Source organism: Thunnus maccoyii, chromosome 9 (genome assembly GCF_910596095.1).
Source record: "Thunnus maccoyii chromosome 9, fThuMac1.1, whole genome shotgun sequence".
Taxonomy (NCBI): Eukaryota; Metazoa; Chordata; class Actinopteri; order Scombriformes; family Scombridae; genus Thunnus; species Thunnus maccoyii.
This window is the reverse complement of record NC_056541.1, coordinates 24754645-24774046: the sequence shown is the minus strand read 5'-3', so window position 1 is coordinate 24774046 and position 19402 is coordinate 24754645. Positions and strand designations below refer to the sequence as shown.

At 40.6% G+C, this 19402-nt stretch overlaps 2 protein-coding genes across 4 annotated transcripts in view; both read left to right on the top strand.

Moving 5' to 3' along the window:
• The window catches only part of LOC121904065 (rabphilin-3A-like), a 37518-nt gene extending 27385 nt beyond the window's left edge, over positions 1-10133 (top strand). For 2 of the 3 annotated variants that reach the window (XM_042421578.1, XM_042421577.1), the window contains exons 2-18: positions 600-690; positions 809-820; positions 1134-1259; positions 1410-1539; positions 1705-1788; positions 1871-2027; positions 3550-3711; positions 3856-4038; positions 5924-6003; positions 6147-6221; positions 6677-6786; positions 6878-7004; positions 7095-7151; positions 7256-7410; positions 7503-7584; positions 7730-7826; positions 7928-10133. In XM_042421578.1, coding sequence (XP_042277512.1) covers positions 617-690; positions 809-820; positions 1134-1259; positions 1410-1539; positions 1705-1788; positions 1871-2027; positions 3550-3711; positions 3856-4038; positions 5924-6003; positions 6147-6221; positions 6677-6786; positions 6878-7004; positions 7095-7151; positions 7256-7410; positions 7503-7584; positions 7730-7826; positions 7928-8058 — 1842 coding nt within the window. In that variant the 5' untranslated portion in view covers positions 600-616 and the 3' untranslated portion in view covers positions 8059-10133. The remainder of the gene's footprint in view (positions 1-599; positions 691-808; positions 821-1133; positions 1260-1409; positions 1540-1704; positions 1789-1870; positions 2028-3549; positions 3712-3855; positions 4039-5923; positions 6004-6146; positions 6222-6676; positions 6787-6877; positions 7005-7094; positions 7152-7255; positions 7411-7502; positions 7585-7729; positions 7827-7927) is intronic. The other variant, XM_042421579.1, reaches the window with a different exon arrangement.
• Positions 10134-11664: 1531 nt separating this feature from the next.
• LOC121904064 (group 3 secretory phospholipase A2-like) lies at positions 11665-19402 on the top strand. Its single transcript, XM_042421576.1, has 7 exons — positions 11665-12235; positions 13523-13655; positions 14342-14476; positions 15066-16027; positions 16701-16830; positions 18805-18924; positions 19067-19402. Exons 1-7 carry the CDS (start codon positions 11749-11751, stop codon positions 19245-19247), a joined length of 2148 nt encoding a protein of 715 aa, XP_042277510.1. The 5' UTR covers positions 11665-11748; the 3' UTR covers positions 19248-19402.

The following is a 19402-nucleotide window of genomic DNA, read 5'->3' as shown; positions in this document are numbered from 1 at the left end:
AAATAGGCTTCGCATAAGGAGATTGTGCTGATTAGGCGGTGGATTTGGCACCAGGAGATGTGCTTACATTGCAATTGGTAGCTGATATATTGTTGCTATTTCAGGCTTGATATGTAAATTCGTAGGAAGCAAGTAGATGAAGAGGGGGAAAAAAGTGATCATTACTTCTCTGGAAAATGTAATTGATCTGTGTTCGTATTAGAGGTTGTTTGTCTAATGATGGTCACCAATGTGAGGTCACCATGTAGCCTCACATCACTCTGCTGCAATTAAGTCTACCTGGTGGTTTGCCAATTTGAGCTCAGCACTGTCCGGGCTCACACATTTGGAACAAATGTCCTTTCTGATGAGAGAGAGCATCCCACTGTGTCTGTTAGTGCTGCATAAGTATGAGATAAGAACAGGGAATAGCTAAAAGTGTGGATTTGAGGATTTAAGTCTGGACGAATCATGAATTTAATGACTTCTGACTATACTTGTCAAAACCAACCAAACCATTTCCCACCTAAATTAGGAACTTTAAATACAGAGCTCAGTCAAATATTGTTTGTCTACTTCATGCTGCATTCATCTCTCGGTTTTTCTGTGTCCACCTGCAGACTGTGATAGTGTAGCCATGACGGACACAGTGATGAGCAGCAGTTCGGATCGCTGGGTGTCCAACGACAGGCAGAGAACCATGCATGCGAGGTAAGCTTGATTTATCAGAACACTTTCGGTGCTGTCATCCGTCATCATGGCTGTACCAACACTAAACTGTAATCCTCTGTTTCACCTGCATCCCTCTGATGTTTGATCTGTGACACAGCGATAAAGAGCAGTAAGTAGATAAACTCCTACTCAGTCTCTCTCATCTCCCCCTCTGCGTTGTGTGTATCTGCCAGAAAGCGATGTGTTTGTGTGTTGATATTGTGAATGCATGTTCATTCATAGATATGTGATGTGTGTATATGTATTGTGCACAATCTGCTTACGTCTGTGCAGATTTTTTTTTTTTTCTGTTTGCTCCATGTGTCCAAACATTGAATGCAAAGTGTGTGTTTGTGTGTGTGTTTATAGGCAAATGTGTGATTGGATGTCGTCGTATCATGAAATTGTCAGCAGTGTAACTGGAGAATATGTTTGGCTGACAGGGGCAACTGGACCATGCAGCCAGGCCCTGGTTCTGGTCCAGACCTGACAGATGAAGAGAAAGAGATTATAAACAGCGTGATTGCGCGTGCTGAGAAAATGGAGGCCATGGAACAGGAGAGGATTGGGTGAGCCATTGTTAAACACGGAGCGGTTTCTCCAACAATATGTCTGTATGAAAACAATATCACCTGTTGAGACTAATGAGGTGCATACATTTTGACCTGGGATAATTAACGGTGACATTTTAAATGAGATGTCACCCTGTGCTGCTGCAGGCGCTTGATAAACCGCCTGGACGACATGAAGAAGACTGTGTGTGGGGATGGAGTGTCCCGCTGCGTGCTGTGTGGGGAGCAGCTTGGCTCACCCGGGGTCAGCTCAGTGGTGTGTGAAGACTGCAAAAAGGTAGGTAATGAGTCAGCCAATTATTACAAGGCAAAAAAAAAATCAACCCTCTCCTCTGCTGCAATTCACACCAAAGTTGACAACAGGTCATGGTCTGTGAGCTGTGTATTTGTAATAACGTTGTAAATGGCGAACGGCTGCACATTTTTTTTCCCTGTCGTGTAGAACATGTGTACCAAGTGTGGTACACAGTGCAGCAGTCGGCCACGCGCTGTGTGGCTATGCAAGATCTGCAGAGAACAGCGAGAGGTGAGTGTTTTACACCAGTGAACAAATAAAGGAATAAACTCAATTGGAAACCCCACAACACATATTGAGTTTGTTTTCTCAGGTGTGGAAGAGGTCTGGTGCCTGGTTCTTTAAAGGTTTTCCTAAACATTTCCTACCTGCGCCCATGCCGTTATCTAAACCAAGAGAGGATGCAGCTGAGCCCCAAGGACCACCAGCCTCTGAGCCCAGGGGGTCAGCAACCCAGCCACAACCACCAGGTAGACACAGCCAATATTTGCCTCTGCACCTTTTAATCAGTCTTTTTCAGATATAATGGATGTTTACTTTGGAGGACTTGCAGGTCCTTATTACCATATGTTGTCGACCTGTTGGATTGTTGTCGCAATCAATGGGTTTACGTTCTGTCTCTCTTAAGAGTTGGGCCACTGGTCAGAACATTTCTGAATCTAAAAATCTTTAAAAACATCTGCTAAACTACCTAAACTGCTTGTGAGATTTACATTTCTCAGCAGAGCTTCCAGTTGTTGTTTTTTTTAAGTCAAGCTGAAATTTGAATGTGTAAGAAAGAATCAACAATGCATATTCTTCCATTTTCAAAAGAGGATTAAACTTTTTTTTTTCAGCAGATTTGTGGAAACAACATCTAAGCTTCAAACCTCAAGTGGGCATTTCCCACAACATCAGTTGATGGACAGCTGACAGCAAGGAAATGGTGGTGTGTCACTGGATAACACCATATGTTGTATATTACAAACATGAATACATGCAGGGTTTTTCTCAACTGCTGAGTCATTGGTAACTCCTGCACACTCAGTGTTGTCCCACATTATACAGGAGGTCTAGTTAACATTGGCCGTTCTTTCATGGGTCCAGATACGATGATGGCAAATGACTAGAATGTCAAATCTCAGTGCTTGTACATTATTGCATCATCAGAATCACAACACAGAGTAACTGATCAGCAGAGTTAACGTAGTGTGCGCTCTAATCACAGATGAGGATAATCAACGCCTAACAATGTCGACCCCACCACCCCCATCCCCCAGCTGGAGCTGGTAAAGCCTGTGTGGCCATTGGACTTGAAGTGACATATTTCTGCCCCACCAGATATTGCACCAATCAAATTACAGAACCAACATCTTCAGTCTCTATCTTTTTGGTCATTACAATTTTGACCAAATAAGTACACAAGTAAGGTTTTTAGCAGAAATTAATATTAAATTCAATTAGACTTTAAACAGTTTTTCAATGCATCACCTCTTACACCAGCATCTGTGCACCAGTCCTCTTACAACCCTGCCTCTCATTGCTCTTTTCCCAACCATCACACCTTTTATCTGCTTCCCAAATTTGGCAGTAGGCCTACCGCCCACCGTTACAAAGGAGGGGGATGGAGAGCCCAATTAAGCTGTCGGAAGGTGCATGCTGTGACATGAGATGTGTCTCCAGGTGGTGCTGGCATGATGGGTCATATTGTATCATTTCACACTTTCAGCATGATTACCTGTGCATTGTGATATCCCCATAAAAGAGAGGGGTAGCTTGAATAGACGGGAAGGCTATATAGCGGCTGCATGTACAGTAGTCGGCTGCCACAGCTTGTTGTAGTGTATGTAGGTCAATGCCTTTGCAACGAAAAAGCTACATCAAAAGTATCCAGATAGACTAGGGAGTATTATAGATTCCACTGCAGTAGGAGCCTGAAGTGGTTTGATTATGCGTGTCTCCCTTATGTATAGTGCGCATATACTGTATTATGCTATTCATGCTTATTTTTAGGGCTGGAGCCACAGGACCGCGCTGGTTACCCACCTGTGGCCCCTAAACCATCAGCCGTGCGCATGGCCACGGGTGGAGCAGGACCTGAAGAGGCAGGGCAGGGAAGCCCAGTGGTCATGAAGAAGATGGTGCCTGTCCAGAGCTCCAGACCGCAGCCTGCTGGTAAGGCCACCATGGTCCAGCAGGGTGAGACACAGCTGGGACCTCTGCGCACATGCTCATGAGGGGCCCCAATTATAAGCCAGATATCGAATCCCCAGTGGTGTTTTTTTGTATGTAGTCTCAGATGATTGAATGTGGTTGTAGGTTCAGTGGCAGGAGATGGGGGTGCCTACTCTTCTGGTGCAGTTCCTCCAGAGCAGAGAGCGCCCTCCGCAGTACGAGAGGACAGGAGGCAGCCCGCTGCCTACAGTGCTCCTCTCGCTCGACAGCAACCTCCCCCAGCTGCGGAGGAGGAGGAAGTCAACGACTATGACTCTGATGAAGCCAGTGAGTACACCATCTGTTGTCTCTTTTCATAGAGTAAAGTGGCTGATGTGTCTAGTTTCATTTCACCTCGTGTACAGTTTGACAGTAGTGATCATCTTCCTCTCATTTCAGGTAAATAGCACCAGATGGGGTGTTTTTACATGTAAATAAAGCAAAACATATTGTTTTGCAGCATACAGTATTGGGTGTTGACGTCCTTAATTTGGCAGCATTACTGTTCCGTTCAGGGATTCTGACTCACTGCCGGTAATAATTCATATCTATAAATTGCCCAATAGTCTTAGCAATCAACAAGTATCATTCTGGCAGCGTCTGTCTATTGAGCCGTGTAGAAAATGACAAATGATAAGCACTATATGATATCGAAGCATGGAAATCAATATCCGCGAACAACAGCAGAGGAATATGTGAATCAGTAAATCAATAGTGATAAGCTGTGTAACTGTACAGGTTTTTTTTTTGTTTGTTTGTTGTTTTTTTTTAAATATCCCATTTTAATGATGAGAATGGTGACACGCCATTCGTGTTCTGTGCCTGCAGCGTCAAACGGCCCTCATTCTGTCTAAGGGGGATTCGGTGTTAATTTATTTTATTGAGGTCCGGGAATATGGAGCTGTGCAAATAATTTAAGATGCAACAGGGCTAACAGGATATAGATTCCCCTTGTGTTTGATCCAATCCCCTGTGTTGAGAGTGAAAATGGCAGAAATAGTAGTGGTTTCATGTGTCTGTTCCCTGTAGATTTGCTGTGAGGGGTGAGAACAGTGAGTCCCGCGGTGCTGAATGTCTCAGTGGTTCAACTGATTATAACTTTAAATGTTTCCTTTGGGCCTTTCAGTCTAAATATACTGCATGTTCAATAGAATTTGAAAGGTTATGGTTAAACAAAGTATGCTTGTTTTTTAATTTGATTTTGAATGTGACATAGTCTGATAATCAGAATTTGAGGTCTGATCTCCACAGGTATGCGTTTTTATATATAACCAATCAAATTGCAACAGCAATTCATGGTTACCAGAAGATGAATCCTAAAGACCATGGTGATCCCCTGACTTTTCCTCTAGTGCCTCTATGAGGTTGACATTTGTGGTTCAGAATGAAATATCTTGCCGGCTATAAGATGGATTGTCATGACATTTAGTACAGACATTCATGCACCCTCCCTCACAATGAATTGTGAATACCTTGGTGATCACCTTACTTTTCATTGAGCACCATAATAAGGTCAAATGATAAGCATGTCAGCGTTGTCATTGTGACCATGCAGCTCTTAGCATTTAGCTCAAAGAACAGTTGTGCAGTACAGCCTTACATTATGGCCAGCGTGGCTGTAGACTCTTTATCTTGTTGGAGGAGCATCTGTGCTTTTGGAGCAGTAAATTGGTGGTGAAACTCAGCCCAGGATAGCTAACAGTTATAAAAGAAAATAAGAAATGACATTGGATATTTTATCCCCCAACAGCTACATGGAAGGCAATGAAACTCCTCCAAAGAAAATCTGTGTGGGCAGCAGTTTCAGTCTTTTTTTTTTTTTTTTTTTTTCATCCCGGACCTCATTTTCTGAATGTCTCCCTTTGAGACTTGTGTGGGTTTTTTTTTTCTTTTATATCTTCCTGCTTTGTAATGAGATTTTCTGCTATTTAAGTAAATAAGTAAATAAAAGCCTGTGAATATGCAGCACTAGTGTGGGTCAAGACTCATCTGTACACATTTTTTGGACCTCTCTTCACATCCTGTGGCAGTGCTTATTCTCACTCGAATTCACAACCTGAATGTTGCTAAATTACAAGAGAATCTTCCCTTGTATTGATACTCTTAATTATTCACGAGCAGACTTGCTGTCTCTCTGTTGTCTAATGAAATGACTGGTCTGGGTCTCTTTCAGCCACTCTGGGCTCTCTAGAGTTCAGTCTGCTCTATGAACAGGAAAGCAACAGTCTCCACTGTAGCATCCTCAAAGCAAAGGTACCACTATTCTCCTCATACTCTCACAAATAGGGACAATTACAATCAAGTGGCTTGTGTTAAAAAGCTCCTGAGTGCCACTTTAGCTTAATTGCTCTCTGCTGTTCGTGATATGATGGACGCGGTGCTCTTTTCATCCTCAGGGATTGAAGCCCATGGATTCAAATGGTCTGGCAGATCCTTATGTCAAGCTTCATCTGCTGCCAGGAGCTAGTAAGGTAAACACACACCTTTCCTACATTAAGCATTTACTTCTTTTAAAAGATTTATGCCCTTAAAATTCTGCTAAGCAAAAAAAAGAAGGGATAGTGATTTTGGACCCCTGTGGTTTGATTAGAGGCCTTTCTGCAAGCTCAAGCCTGACACCTTGTGGTTCAAACAGATAAAATCAGTTAATTGCCATAGGCATGATTTCTAGAAATGGATATTGAGACATTATGAATAAAGTAAAAGTCACAAGTATATTTCCATGGTAGTATTTTTACATGAACTGCAGTGGAGAATGGGGCAGGTTAGGGTTGCCAAAACACATTTTGATAGGAAGCATTACCATGTAGATTGTTGATGCTTCCTGTGATAAAATAGCACAAACCACAGATATGAGATCTTGTGTAGCGGTAACATGCCTCAAATATTTCCACTTCATTGTCCTGATCTACCCTGCATTTAACAGTCTACAAAGTTGCGCACAAAGACCTTGAGAAACACCCGCAACCCCATGTGGAATGAGACACTCACCTACCACGGCCTGACAGATGAAGATATGCAGCGCAAGACCCTCAGGTGGATACTCCACCTCAAGCAGTCACACTTAAATCACACAGCCCTGTATGCAGGTTTTAAAACCTAATCTGTCTTCTGTTGATTTCTACAGGCTGTCTGTCTGTGATGAAGACAAGTTCGGGCACAATGAGTTTATTGGGGAAACCCGAGTGGCGCTGAAGAAACTGAAACTGAACCAGAAGAAAAACTTTAACGTGTGTCTCGAGAGAGTTGCCCCTGTGAGTAGAATCCAGTTACAGTCAAACAGTACTTTGTTCTCCTCGTCTGAATCTCTTTTTGACCTGCTGTAATCTCGTTCCCCCCCACAGACGAAGAGAACCGCAACAGTCGGAGGAGCTCGAGGCATCGCCCTCTACGAAGATGAGGCAATGCTTTATTTCCAAGCATGTCTAAACGTGACAGATTTCTCTAGAAGTTCATACAAATCTTATCATAAATCCCCCCCCCCTCCTCTGCTCTGTGTTTCCAGACTGGGAAAGATGGTGGAGAGGTAGAGGAGCGCGGTCGCATCCTGATCTCCCTCATGTACAGCACCCAGCAGAACCGTCTGATCGTGGGCGTCGTGCGCTGCGTTCATCTGGCCGCCATGGATGCTAATGGCTACTCTGACCCTTATGTCAAAATGTAGGTGGAGCAGTATGAGATGTACATTTATACTGTAAATATGTGCATGCAAAAATGGCACAAATTGAATTCCATACATATGCAATTTACAGAGTCCTGAAACCTGACATGGGGAAGAAGGCCAAGTGCAAAACGCAGATCAAGAAGAGGACTTTGAACCCAGAGTTTAATGAGGTTTGTAAGAGAACTCATGGAGAAAAGCCATGATTAATAAAAATTAGATTATCCCGAAATGATTGATATTCAACTCAGGTACAAAACATGTTGGAGAATGGCCTTGGAATTAATGACTCAGTGTATGTCTTGATTGAAATTTCAGGAATTCGGCTACGACATCAAACACAGCGAACTGGCCAAGAAGACTTTAGATATCTCTGTGTGGGATTATGATATTGGGAAGTCCAATGACTACATTGGTAAACATTTGATTGTTGTTTTAATGAAATGAGAAAAAAAAAATTCTCACCTGTTCCAAGACCTGGTTAACACCTTTCACACCTCCCCTCCTTTTTGACAGGTGGGTGTCAACTGGGGATTACTGCCAAAGGAGAAAGGCTGAAGCACTGGTATGAGTGTTTGAAGAACAAGGACAAGAAGATTGAGCGCTGGCACACCTTGATGAACGAGAATCATGTCGCTAGTGATTAACCACTTGCCCCCCCCCTTGATATAGCATGAGCTAAAACTCCCTACTTGGTTAGCATTCATCTCCTAAAGCACTTTTTTTTCCATTTTATTGTTTTTAAAATATTCTTTCACTACCAGACGATCAAACAGGCACTGCTTTCACGCCTCCTTTCCTCTGATGTAGTATATTCTTCTTTCCTGTCTTCTTATTAACAATTTCTCTGCCTGTGCTGATACTTAATCTGCCTCTGGGACAACTCATGGCATAAATGAATTAGCGATTTCATTAATCTAACCAGGACATCTGTTAATGAACAGCTGCACAGACCATCATGCCTGTCAGTGATGTTATACAGTGTGCTGAACCTGACGCATTCCTCGCAAAAGAAAAATGAAGTTTGAAATTGCACTGGCGCAGAACAAGAAAAGCAATATGTTATGGCATCCGAGGTTGCAACCGTCATTCAAGCTCACAAAAGCCTCGATTGAGCTCATGCCTGAAATTCATTAGACTGTCAGGGTATTATTTTTTGATTTCTCGTGTGATTACGTCACGCTGTAGTGTAACACTTGAACTGTATACGCATGCCAAGCCACAGACATAAGAGTACATGCAGCTGCACCTTTCAAATATTCCAGCTGTGCCCACTGTCTTGAACATGTTGTATATTTCCATGAAGAAATGTTTACATACTGATATGTTGCTCAGGTTAGGATAGAAATAACAGAAAGCTGATAATAGGCCTACAAGATGATTCGTAAATAAGTGGAGCAGGAGCTAGATGACTCTTTCATCAGTTGCTGTTAATTTGTGATTTAAAATTATAGCACACCTAGTTAAACATGGGGAGTTTTTATGTATGGTTATTTAAGCTGTGAAATTTTGAGTTTGTGGGAAGTATTAAGTGTGTGATTAGAGAAGCTGAAAAGTGAACGCAATGTTTATTTTTTCAGTTTATTTCTTAGTTGTGATGAGAATTGGCAGGAAAAAAAAGGAATTTCCTCCTCACCTCTGCTCTTCTGAAGCTCGCGGTTCACTCTGACACCTCAGAGGTTTTCTATGGCAGTTTTTACACTGAACGCACACGGTCCGGTTTCTTACAGGTTTCCCTAACAAAATTTGCCTGCTGTACTTAACAGGGAGAGAAGGTGGAACAGGTTTTGTCATAAGTATGTGCAGCTTTACTTGCATGCACTGTGCTCGTGACTCTCGTGTGCCTGGGGCAGTCGTGGCCTGCTTTTACCTTAACATACCCTTTGCACAAAGCAGGGCCCCCCCTTTCCCCTTCTGCCACGCCCCAATCATTCAAGGCTTTAGTGTGTGTTTGTTCACTAATCACAGCAAACCAAGGAAAGCACACCTTAACAAGTGGAATGACCTCAATTTATAAAGCTGTTTGCAAGTTATTCCAAAAACAAAGACAAAAACAAAAAATCCTATGCATGAAATGTCTTGTGGTTCAAGATATATGTACTTTGTAAGAAATTAACGCTATTGTAATTCCATTAATGTTTACACTTCTTCCCCATAACATTCCTGTTAATACTTTATATACAAAAGGCCATATTCTGCATGACTATGGTGACTATGGTGTAATCTGAATAAACTGGTCTGATAGCATCCACAGGATATAGGCTGATAATCTGATATCAACTGAGCACATCAACAAGACTTTATCCAACTCTACAAGTAGCAGACATTGAGATAAAATTAATTTACTTTGAATGCCACTTTCTGTAAACACACATTCAATTCTCTCCAGTGTCTTATTTTCTCTGCACAGCCACTCTGGCCCCATGTGGCAGTGATTCCAACACCTATCAGTTTTTGTTTTTTTTTGGTTTTCTTTTCTCTTTCTTTTTTGTTATATTTTAGTGGAAGCAATTACGGGTTGCTCTTTATCTGAGGTGGGTAGTTAACGGGACACAGGCCTACATATGCCAAACCAACTGTTTAGTCTTCATCCTTGAAGTCTTCTCTTGTCTAAAATGGAAACATTGTGCTTGGAAACACTTCAGATAGAGTATGAATCTCGCCTTTTGTGTTGCTTGTCCATGTTTGTTTTCGAATGGGGTCAAACACCCTCTATGACAGTTGCAGTTTTCTGCCCCTACAACTTCTGGGGGGAGTATTGAGCCAATTACAGCCTGGTGCATTAGAATGACAGAATGACTTGCTTGGACAGGTGACGTAAAGGTGGAATTTGTGCCCTGTTGGACGTGTTTTCAGGCAGAATTTTTCTTTTTTTCAAGGAACGCTTTACGATGGGAGGCATCTGGCACTGTCTCAGTCCCGCAGAGTCCCAAACTGGGCTAGTTCCTTAGCTTCTAAGAGATGAGAAGAAAAAGAGAGGGGGAAAAAAGAAGAAAAGGAGAAGAGAAAAAAAGAGGAATCAAACACCCATTAGTAGCATCATACATAAATTATATTCAGTATTTTTTTTTAATAACAGGCTTCTGAGCAAAACCCATAGCTGTCTTCTACTTGATTCTGCCAGTTCAGTGGAATGTTTCCTGGTTTATCTGTATTTGTACATAGATAGTGCATGCACTGGAAATATGTATGTTTGCAAATAACTTTGCATGTAAAGATTTTGCAGAGAGTTTACACAGATCAATAAAATCTAATGGAAACTGAAAAGCCTGCTGTGATTAACGACTTATTGGGGTCAAGCAATGCCTTTGTGGGGATTTTCACATAAGATGAAGTCAGATGAAAGGGCAGCAGAATATACTGTAGAGTATTTGACCAGTGGATTAGACAATGGTGATTAGATGAGCAAAAATAGTGACTGAAAAAAGTAAGATATGATGTAGAAAGTAGTATGAGTCCTTATGTATCTATTAATGTTATTAATCTGGTTAGTGCCACTATTGCACCAATCATCTTTTTAAAACCTCTTTTAGGCTGTAATGACTAGCCTTTATGTTTTAATCCAAATATCTTTAAATAAACCATTGAGTCAAAGCATCTACATAGCACATTGGTTGTCAAAGTGCGGTCCAGGACCCCCTAAGGGTCCCTGAGGGGGTTCTAGGGGGTCCTCAGAAAAAAGGGGAATAATTTATTTTTTACTATACTTCCATCCATAAGTAATACAATGACAGAATGTATGACTATTTTGTTCATGAGTTTCATACACTTTCTGTAATCAAACATCTAAAACCAGAAATCTTATCAGATTAAGAGAACCACTGCCTTAGTGTGCATTTTTGTCCTGTTATTCTTGCTGCTAACTCCTAAATGTTAGAACAACACTGCAGCTTTCGTCCTGGATGTCCTCTAGCTGGTCTATTAACCACATAGTCCCCTGAATGTCCAGGGGACGTCCCCTGTTCGCTGTGTAATCATCCCTGGGAATTGTGGGCCTTGATTATGGTGTTTAAAGCTGGTTTGTAACTTCCAGGTTCCTTGCAAATGACGTTCTTGTCAAGATGCAAATTTATATGCAAGTGTAAACCCTGTCTAATCAGACCATACATACCCACACACACACACACACACACACACACACACACACACAGGAAGAGTGAGGAGTGTCATGTTTCTGCCGAGCCTCCACATCTTCTGTCCAATAATAAAACCCTCTCAACTCAAAGCGGGAGACACACATGCAGAGACGCCTTTACACGCCGGTCGGTGCACAAAATACATTCTTGCTGCAGTTCTTCTCTAAACAGGACTATAGCCTAAACCGAATTTACACTGACATGCAAAACAAATGTTTAGACCTACTTCAACTTGGTTTTGTCTTATCATTGCTCAGTAGGTCAGAAGCACAAGATGTGATCGGATCCGGTCACTCTTGTGTCAGATCAAATCCCGCAGAGGACGGACAAACGCGCATCACTTTTCTCCGAGAGGACACGGCCGGTGCGCGCTCCCTGTACGTCACCCTGTGGTCCGAAGATATGCGACTGGTAACATGCGAAATAAATTTCAATCCACTCGTCACGGAAAGCTATAGTACCCTTTGTAACAGAAGCAGTCAAGAAATCACCCAGCGTTTTATTAATGTCAGCATGTTGCTGGCTCCGGATGCACCCTGCGCACTGAATTCCAGTGCGCCAAAGATCACCAGGCGCACAAGAAGAGATGGACGGGAGGAGAGAAAAAGTCGGAGAAAACGCGCCTGGACTTTCCCAGGGACACTGTGGTGCGGCACTGGAAGCAAAGCTGTGCGATACGAACAGTTAGGTGAGGATGATGAACTGTTCTTTTTGTACCTTTTTTCATTATGTGCATGTAGGAGGAGAGGTAAACCTCAGTGGTCAGATCAGAGGAGAGATAGCAGAAATGTGTAACTGATACAAATCTCACAGTGACACTTCTAAATTACATAGTGCTGAGATGTCAGGGGCTCCTGAAAGTATGTTAAATACAAACCTTCAGGGAATGTTAGGGGCCCTCTCTCCAGTTATTTGCTCCAGGACTCATCAGCTCTCACCTCACAAAAAGCAGCACTTTCTAGAATGTTATCAGGAAATACAATTATTATAGGTATACAATGTTTATTATACATTTACTATACAATATCATAAAGATCGAAGTCACTATGTACGCATATTACATGAATATCGCTGGTGTTTTATTGGAGATAAAACACCATAACTGATCCATTTTCAAAGAGTCATAGGAAATTTAAAAAATGTAACTATAAACTCTCTACAGATAAATAAGTCATTAGTGAGATGAAACATGATGTGAATAAATGTTTCCTCATATATCTGTGCACCTGTGTGACAATAGTTTTTTATCAAATTGAACTGGGCTGAAGAGATGTCAGTTTAGGTTGATAATTTTGATGTAGAAAGTATGCTAGTTAACTATAGGGCTGCAATGAATGATTGTTTTCATTATATATTAATCTATAGATGATTTACTCAATTAATTGATTAATCGCTATCATTTATAAAATGTCAAATCATGAAAAATATCTGTTATAGTTCCTCACAGTCCAAGGTCACAGTCTCAAAAAGAAAAGCATTGAATGATAATAAAATGAAAAGCTGAAATCAGCATTTTTTGGGCATTTTTGTTTAAAAAATGACTTAAATGATTATTTGATAATTAAAATAGTTGCAGATTAATCTTCTGTCCAACGATTAATCGACTAATCGTTGCCGATCTACAGTGTTAGTGTGTTAGGACAAATTCAGGTTTAATTAAAATTAAAAATTTTTGAATGTAATTGAATATAAGATGTAATAAACACAATGTCAAGAGAAATAAGAATGAAATTGAACTTGCATTAAGAGGAAAATAAATTGAAAGTCTTCAGGACATTTTTTATAAAGTAGTCACATAGAAAAAAAGTTGTGCTCAGCAGGTTCTTTAAATTAAAAATCTTGGTTTTACGATCTGTCAGCAGTCAGCAGCTTTACGATTTTAAATCAGGTAAGTGATCTCTGCTTGCAGACTTGGCTGCATGTTAAGTGTCCTTCGCTACGTAATTGATTGAAGTCTTGTTCTTTTGCTCATCAGGCATGTTTGAGAGTGCTGATAGATGCTGCCGTGAGCACGACCACTGCCTGCATATCATCCCAGTTTTTACAGTGAATTATGGAGTCTTCAACTCCAACCTCTTCACCGTCTCACACTGTGACTGTGACCAAAGGTGAGCGTCCCCCCTCACGCCCCCCCACTCCTGACATTTAGTTTCACTGCCCTGGTAAGAATGGTCAAGAAAGGACAGACCTCCTCTCAGGCTGAAGTCATCTGGGGTTGGTGTGGTTGTCAGTGTGTTATACACCTCACACTTATTACTATTCAAAGTGTTCTCATCTCTGGAGTGCTTGTAGCATATAATTTTATCAATATGCCAATGAATGTAAACCGATTTAAGAACCTGGGACTATATGATATCACTATTCATCCAGGAGTAATAAATACATCCCTGCAATCAGCCCTCTGGAAAAAACTTATGATGTCAAGAGTGAACACGTTGCTCGTTATTTTTGTGTTTACTGGGTGGGAGCATTACATTCCTCCTTCACAATCTATTATTTAAACCTGCAGAGATGTATGTTTTATTCACATTTCACATCTAGTGCTGACAGGTGCATGTGTAATATATTTATCCTCTAACTCTTGGTGTTCATCTGTAAGTAACTGACACACATTTTAAGAATTCTCCTTCCTGCTGAAAGGTTATCAGCCATTTAAAAACTGGACTACCTGAAAGGTGTAGACAAAGTGAGGCGGGATTCAAGGATATTTACATGCCATGTGTGTTCATTTTGACTGGACTGTCTTGTACTTTTTTTTGTAACCTTGGTTTTGTGTTTCTCTGCCCTTCACCAGGTTTCGACAGTGCCTTCTTGGTGTGAATGATACTATTTCCAGTATGGTGGGCTACAGCTTCTTCAACATCCTGCGGGTTCCTTGCTTTGAGCTCAAAAAACAAAAGCGATGCACTAAGATGTACTGGTGGGGAATGTAAGGGACATATTGAAAACTGCTGCTTGTTTTAACTGCATATCATTAGACCACCTATGTAGAATATAACAGTAAGTGCAGCTTCACAAAACTTATACAGTGGAACAGTACATTTATTGTTATATGGCAGCAGATGTGCCCCTGCAGTTCAACTGAAGAGTCTGTCTTGTAATAACATGCCTGATGCTCTGCCAAACCCAACATAAACATGAAGGGCACTGTGTCACACCTCTGCTGTGTTTCCACAACTTTATCTATCAAACAAATGGTCTTATAAACAACAAGTGATTACTGCTGAGCTGGTTTTTCCAGCATTAATGACACTGTACTGACAAAGTCTACTATAATAACTATAATTTAAGATTCGTGTGTGAGTAAGTGATTCTTGAATTTCCACTGCATTACTGTAATTACCTTCCAAGGAAAATACCATATAATGTGCTTGAAATGACAGGAAGTTTATCTTTTCTTAATTGGATAAATATGCTAGGAATGTGGCCAGTATAAATTAAAAATACAGCATAAACTGTTTTTGAGGTTTTCTCTTCCCATGATTGGATTTTAACATGCATTTTTGTTGTCTTTACAGGTGCAAGGTAGCCAAAGAGGCTCCATATGCTGTCTTCAAAAACCCTCTTCCTTATGACACCACTCATGTTACAAGCGAATATGGAGACAACACTGATAGCAACATGTCAACAAGTAGTAAGAGGCAGCATGTCACTGAAAGCCCTGAGATTATTCTGCACAGAAAGTCACCTAAAGGTGAACATAGATGTAAATCCAGAGATCCACCCAGAGGAGACACTTTCTACCGCCGAAGGACAAAGGGGAAAGGATGTAACAGACGCCAGAAACTGTCACCGGTACCACCATCCCAAAGGGCTGACACAACTACTCCTTCAATGAAAGCAGGTCTTATGAACACTTCTAAAAGTAGCACATTGGTATTAAATAAGAAAAGAATTGTAAAAAAGAAGAGGACCAGAAAGGGCCTGTCACCTTACTGCACACAGAAAACCCAATTTCTATCACAAGCGACCATAAACTCCCCTCGCCAAACAACATCCACAACACAAAGCACCCTAGCTTTGACACAGAGGCCGGCACTTCGACAACACTTACCAACACCCATCACAGCTGCAGCCAAAACCATGAAAAGACACAAAAAAACTCCAAAGAAAAGTTGTTGCTGTGGATCCAGGATGCATGCAAAAGGAGACATTTTTCGGCCTCATTGTAAACATTGCCAGGAACAAAAAACAACTGTTAGACCCTCAACAGCTACAAATGGATTGACTGTCAAAGTGACGCTAAGTAAGACAACAGAATCACCCAAACAAGACACCTTGAAAGGACTCTGGACTACAGCTACTTCTGCAACGTCCGTCACAACAAAACTAAAGACAGCAACCTCTTTTCATAAGGATGGCAAGGATTCCCATCTCCTGTGGACTAACACACGCCAGGAGCCTGTGGGTAAAACCATAGCCCAAAGCATCCATGCACAGAGAAACATGAGAGAAAATAATGCATTACATAATATGACAGGTGAGTGCAGGCAGCTGTTGATCCCATCACATGGGGCCTTTTGGAGTGCAGCATAAATTGCAAATAATTATGATGATACCAGGGATCGTCATGAGTCAATAATCAATGAGGTGCATTACTGCTAAAACCATCAATGCTTCACTTCAGTATAAATGAGCTAAAATGAAGTCAGGATCTGACCATCAACCAAACACTCAGTAAAATCAGTGAGGGTCACCTGTCAACCTGCTGATGATGTTTGAATTTGTCCCAATGACATTTATCATTTGAATTTGAAAGTCCAACATTTTATAAGTGATTGAGCACTATGAGCACTAAACTATGTATTTATTACATTAATAAATATTGCCAGATAAGCAATAATGCTGCTAGAAGGAGGAAATGTGGTGGTAAGGGCCCACAATTTAAAAGACCTCACAAAAATTCCAGTGGGATTACTGAAGTCGCTCAGGGTATTAATTTTTTCATTGACCTCGAGCTACTGAGCTATCTAGCTCTGCCCCCTGCAGGTGAGACAGAATGCTGATAACACCACTGATGATAACTTGCTAAAAGATTCAGAAAGTAAAATGTGTTAAGCTTTTGTAGAGCAGAACAACATCAGTAAGTAACTTAATTGCTCAGTTTAAGAAATATACATTAAGATTATTTGTGTTTATTCTTGGTCCTGCAGACAATCAGCTCCTGTGTGAAAGCCTCAAATATCTGGATGAATGTAAATATAAAATCCCTCCTTTGGAGAAGAAGTATGATCTACAAAACATGGAGACAAAGACTGCCTACCACTGTGATTGCACCAGCCGGTAACATAACTCTTACATAACTCTTTGCTACACAACTTTTTGTCTTTGTAAAAATAAACTTATCATCATACAGTCCCCTCAATCAGGTGATTATATTTAAGCAGCCTATATCAATGATCATTTTTCTATTTTCAGCAACTGACAAAAAAAAGGAATAAAAAGATCTGTCGTTTTCGGACCACTTTGAGTTGGCTCAGTCCAACCTGTCGCAAGAGAGAGACAGACAGACAGAGTGGAGCTTTTCCTCACAGCGCCAAAGTGTCTGAATTAACAAACAGTCAAGTTGTATAGACTTCTGCCGAATACTTTGCTTCAGTTTCAGTTTCAGTCTGAGTTTGAATGGAATTATTTTTAAATATGATGACACATCGCTCCGTGTACTGATCTCTCATCCGGCTGCTCTGCGCTGTGCTTTCATTATTATGATTATTCTCTCATTTTCTCATACATGATAAATGAGAGCTGCAAGTTTACTCTAAGGGGCAGCAACATTACAACTACATCAGCTAATGGTGCTAATAGCTTCCACTAGAACCTGTGTGTGGGATTGGAATTAGATAGTTGTTGTGAGACCATTTCATTCATCCAAATTGTTTGCACTTTATTGCAGTTGTGAGACTTTGAGGACGGCCTTGCGAGTATTGAGAATAGCAACCTTCAGGTTTAACATTGTTTAACCAGGTTTAATTATACAAGTTTAACCTTGCAGATGGCCTAGTAGCCTGCAACTACTAACATTTTAGACTACATAATGTTTTTATGAATATCAAGTCAAATATAAAATAGCCATTCTTCTAATAATCATTTCCTGTCCTGTCCAATCTAACTAATCTCGACTAGTGCAGGTGGCTGTTTCTAGACTTATTTCTAGACTTATTTCAGGTTAGGTGCTGTAGAAATGCAGGAAATTTGAATTTAAATTACAAGTTTTTCATATAATTTAGTGATCCTACTTAATCGGACAGGCCTCTGCTCTACTGCTGTGTCTACCGCAGTAGAACAGGGACGGATATTTTTAAAAATGGGTATTAAAGAAATCTTTGATAGATTCAGAACATTGAAAGAAAAATTAATAACTTCTTGCTTTGTGTTTCTTGTGTGTTTAGCCACAATAGTTCAGTGTAACATTGAACTCACTCCTGGAAACAGCTTTACTATGTAGTCCAATCAGGCAAAGGTAATACAAGCTTTACATGGCTTTAATCAAGTTATTACCCAAATAATCCATTATTAGTGTATTTTGCATTCCTGAGTTACTTCCAAAATGAGAAAATGAGAAGTCATGTAGATAGTTTCAATGAAACACAGGAGGGTTTTTTGTGTTGGGGTTCTTATTGTTGTGGAGCCATTTGAAATCATTAAGAAGCTGTTTCCAGCAGAGTGTCCACATTCTCTACAACAATGGAGGGAGTACAATGGTATAATAAACTGTACTGTAGGTATATTTGCCAAAACTATTATAACAGGACCAAGATTATAAAATAACAGAATTTTCCTTCAATTACTTAGCCTTGGTTGTTGTATGGTTGCTCCTAGAAGACAGCAAACATTTAGACATGTCATAGCAGGAACACTGCAGGTGAAACCAATAACTTTAACGACGGGTGCATTCCAGTTAGGTTTACCACTTCCAGGGCCTTGATACTCTGCAACCTACAGTATGTCAGCTTATCATTTTAGAAGTGATAGCATGCTACACTGCTGTAATTTAAAATTTAGTTATGTGTACATTTGACAATGGATTGTGACTCCTACTACAGTCTGCAGCAGCAAATGTATGCAAAGACTATTATTCCTCAGTCCTTTCTATAAGGAACATCTTTCTGTTTCTTTGTCTGTGTCTCTGACTCACACACCACTCTTCATACGTCACACTATATATTATTTCATTCTCTACATTGTCTTATTTCCCACTTTTATTTCTATGTGTGAAGTTCTAAATGACTCCTGCTTGTCTGTTTGTCAATTTTACAGCTGGGCTGTTCAGATTGAAAGCTTCAAACAACCAAGTAGTCTCTCCTCTCTCCTGGTGGATTTCGTCTCTCAATACTGCTTTAAACTGCCAAAGAAGAAAAAACACCACAGCAGAAAAAGGTTTTAAGCTCTGATAAGCTTATTCATGTTATTCTCAGACAACTTTTGGTTGCAGCGGTGCCAGTTTCCTGTCTAATGTGTTGTGAAATGATTATTAGTTTGGGTTCTGTTAATGATTTTTAAAAATATGTTTCTTTTCTAGCTGCTGTGGAGGCTTCACTAAAGCCTCTGACCTACTTCAAGCACTCAAAAAGATAGAAGAAAAAGACACTGCTGGAGTGCGAAATTCAGGCAATGAGAGAAAAAGAGGGATTCCTGTTCGCCTTTATAAGCGATGCCTAAGGCTGGAAAGAGAAGCTAATAATGTGACACAGCTCACATGATTATAAACTAAGCTGCAATGTACAGCAACAATGAATTGTATAAGCTTTACATTTCATGCAGCATTTTCGGTGTCTCTTTGATGGTATAAATGGCAGTGTGTTTGAAATGTTCAAGAACTGAAACACTTGAATATTGTAATATTTTTCTAAGTAAT

Coding starts and splice junctions, on each gene's coding strand:
- LOC121904064 (XM_042421576.1), top strand. CDS start 11,749: ATGCAAAACAAATGTTTAGACCTACTTCAACTTGGTTTTGTCTTATCA. Junction 13,656..14,341: donor CACTGTGACTGTGACCAAAG/GTGAGCGTCCCC, acceptor GCCCTTCACCAG/GTTTCGACAGTGCCTTCTTG. Junction 18,925..19,066: donor AAACACCACAGCAGAAAAAG/GTTTTAAGCTCT, acceptor TTTCTTTTCTAG/CTGCTGTGGAGGCTTCACTA.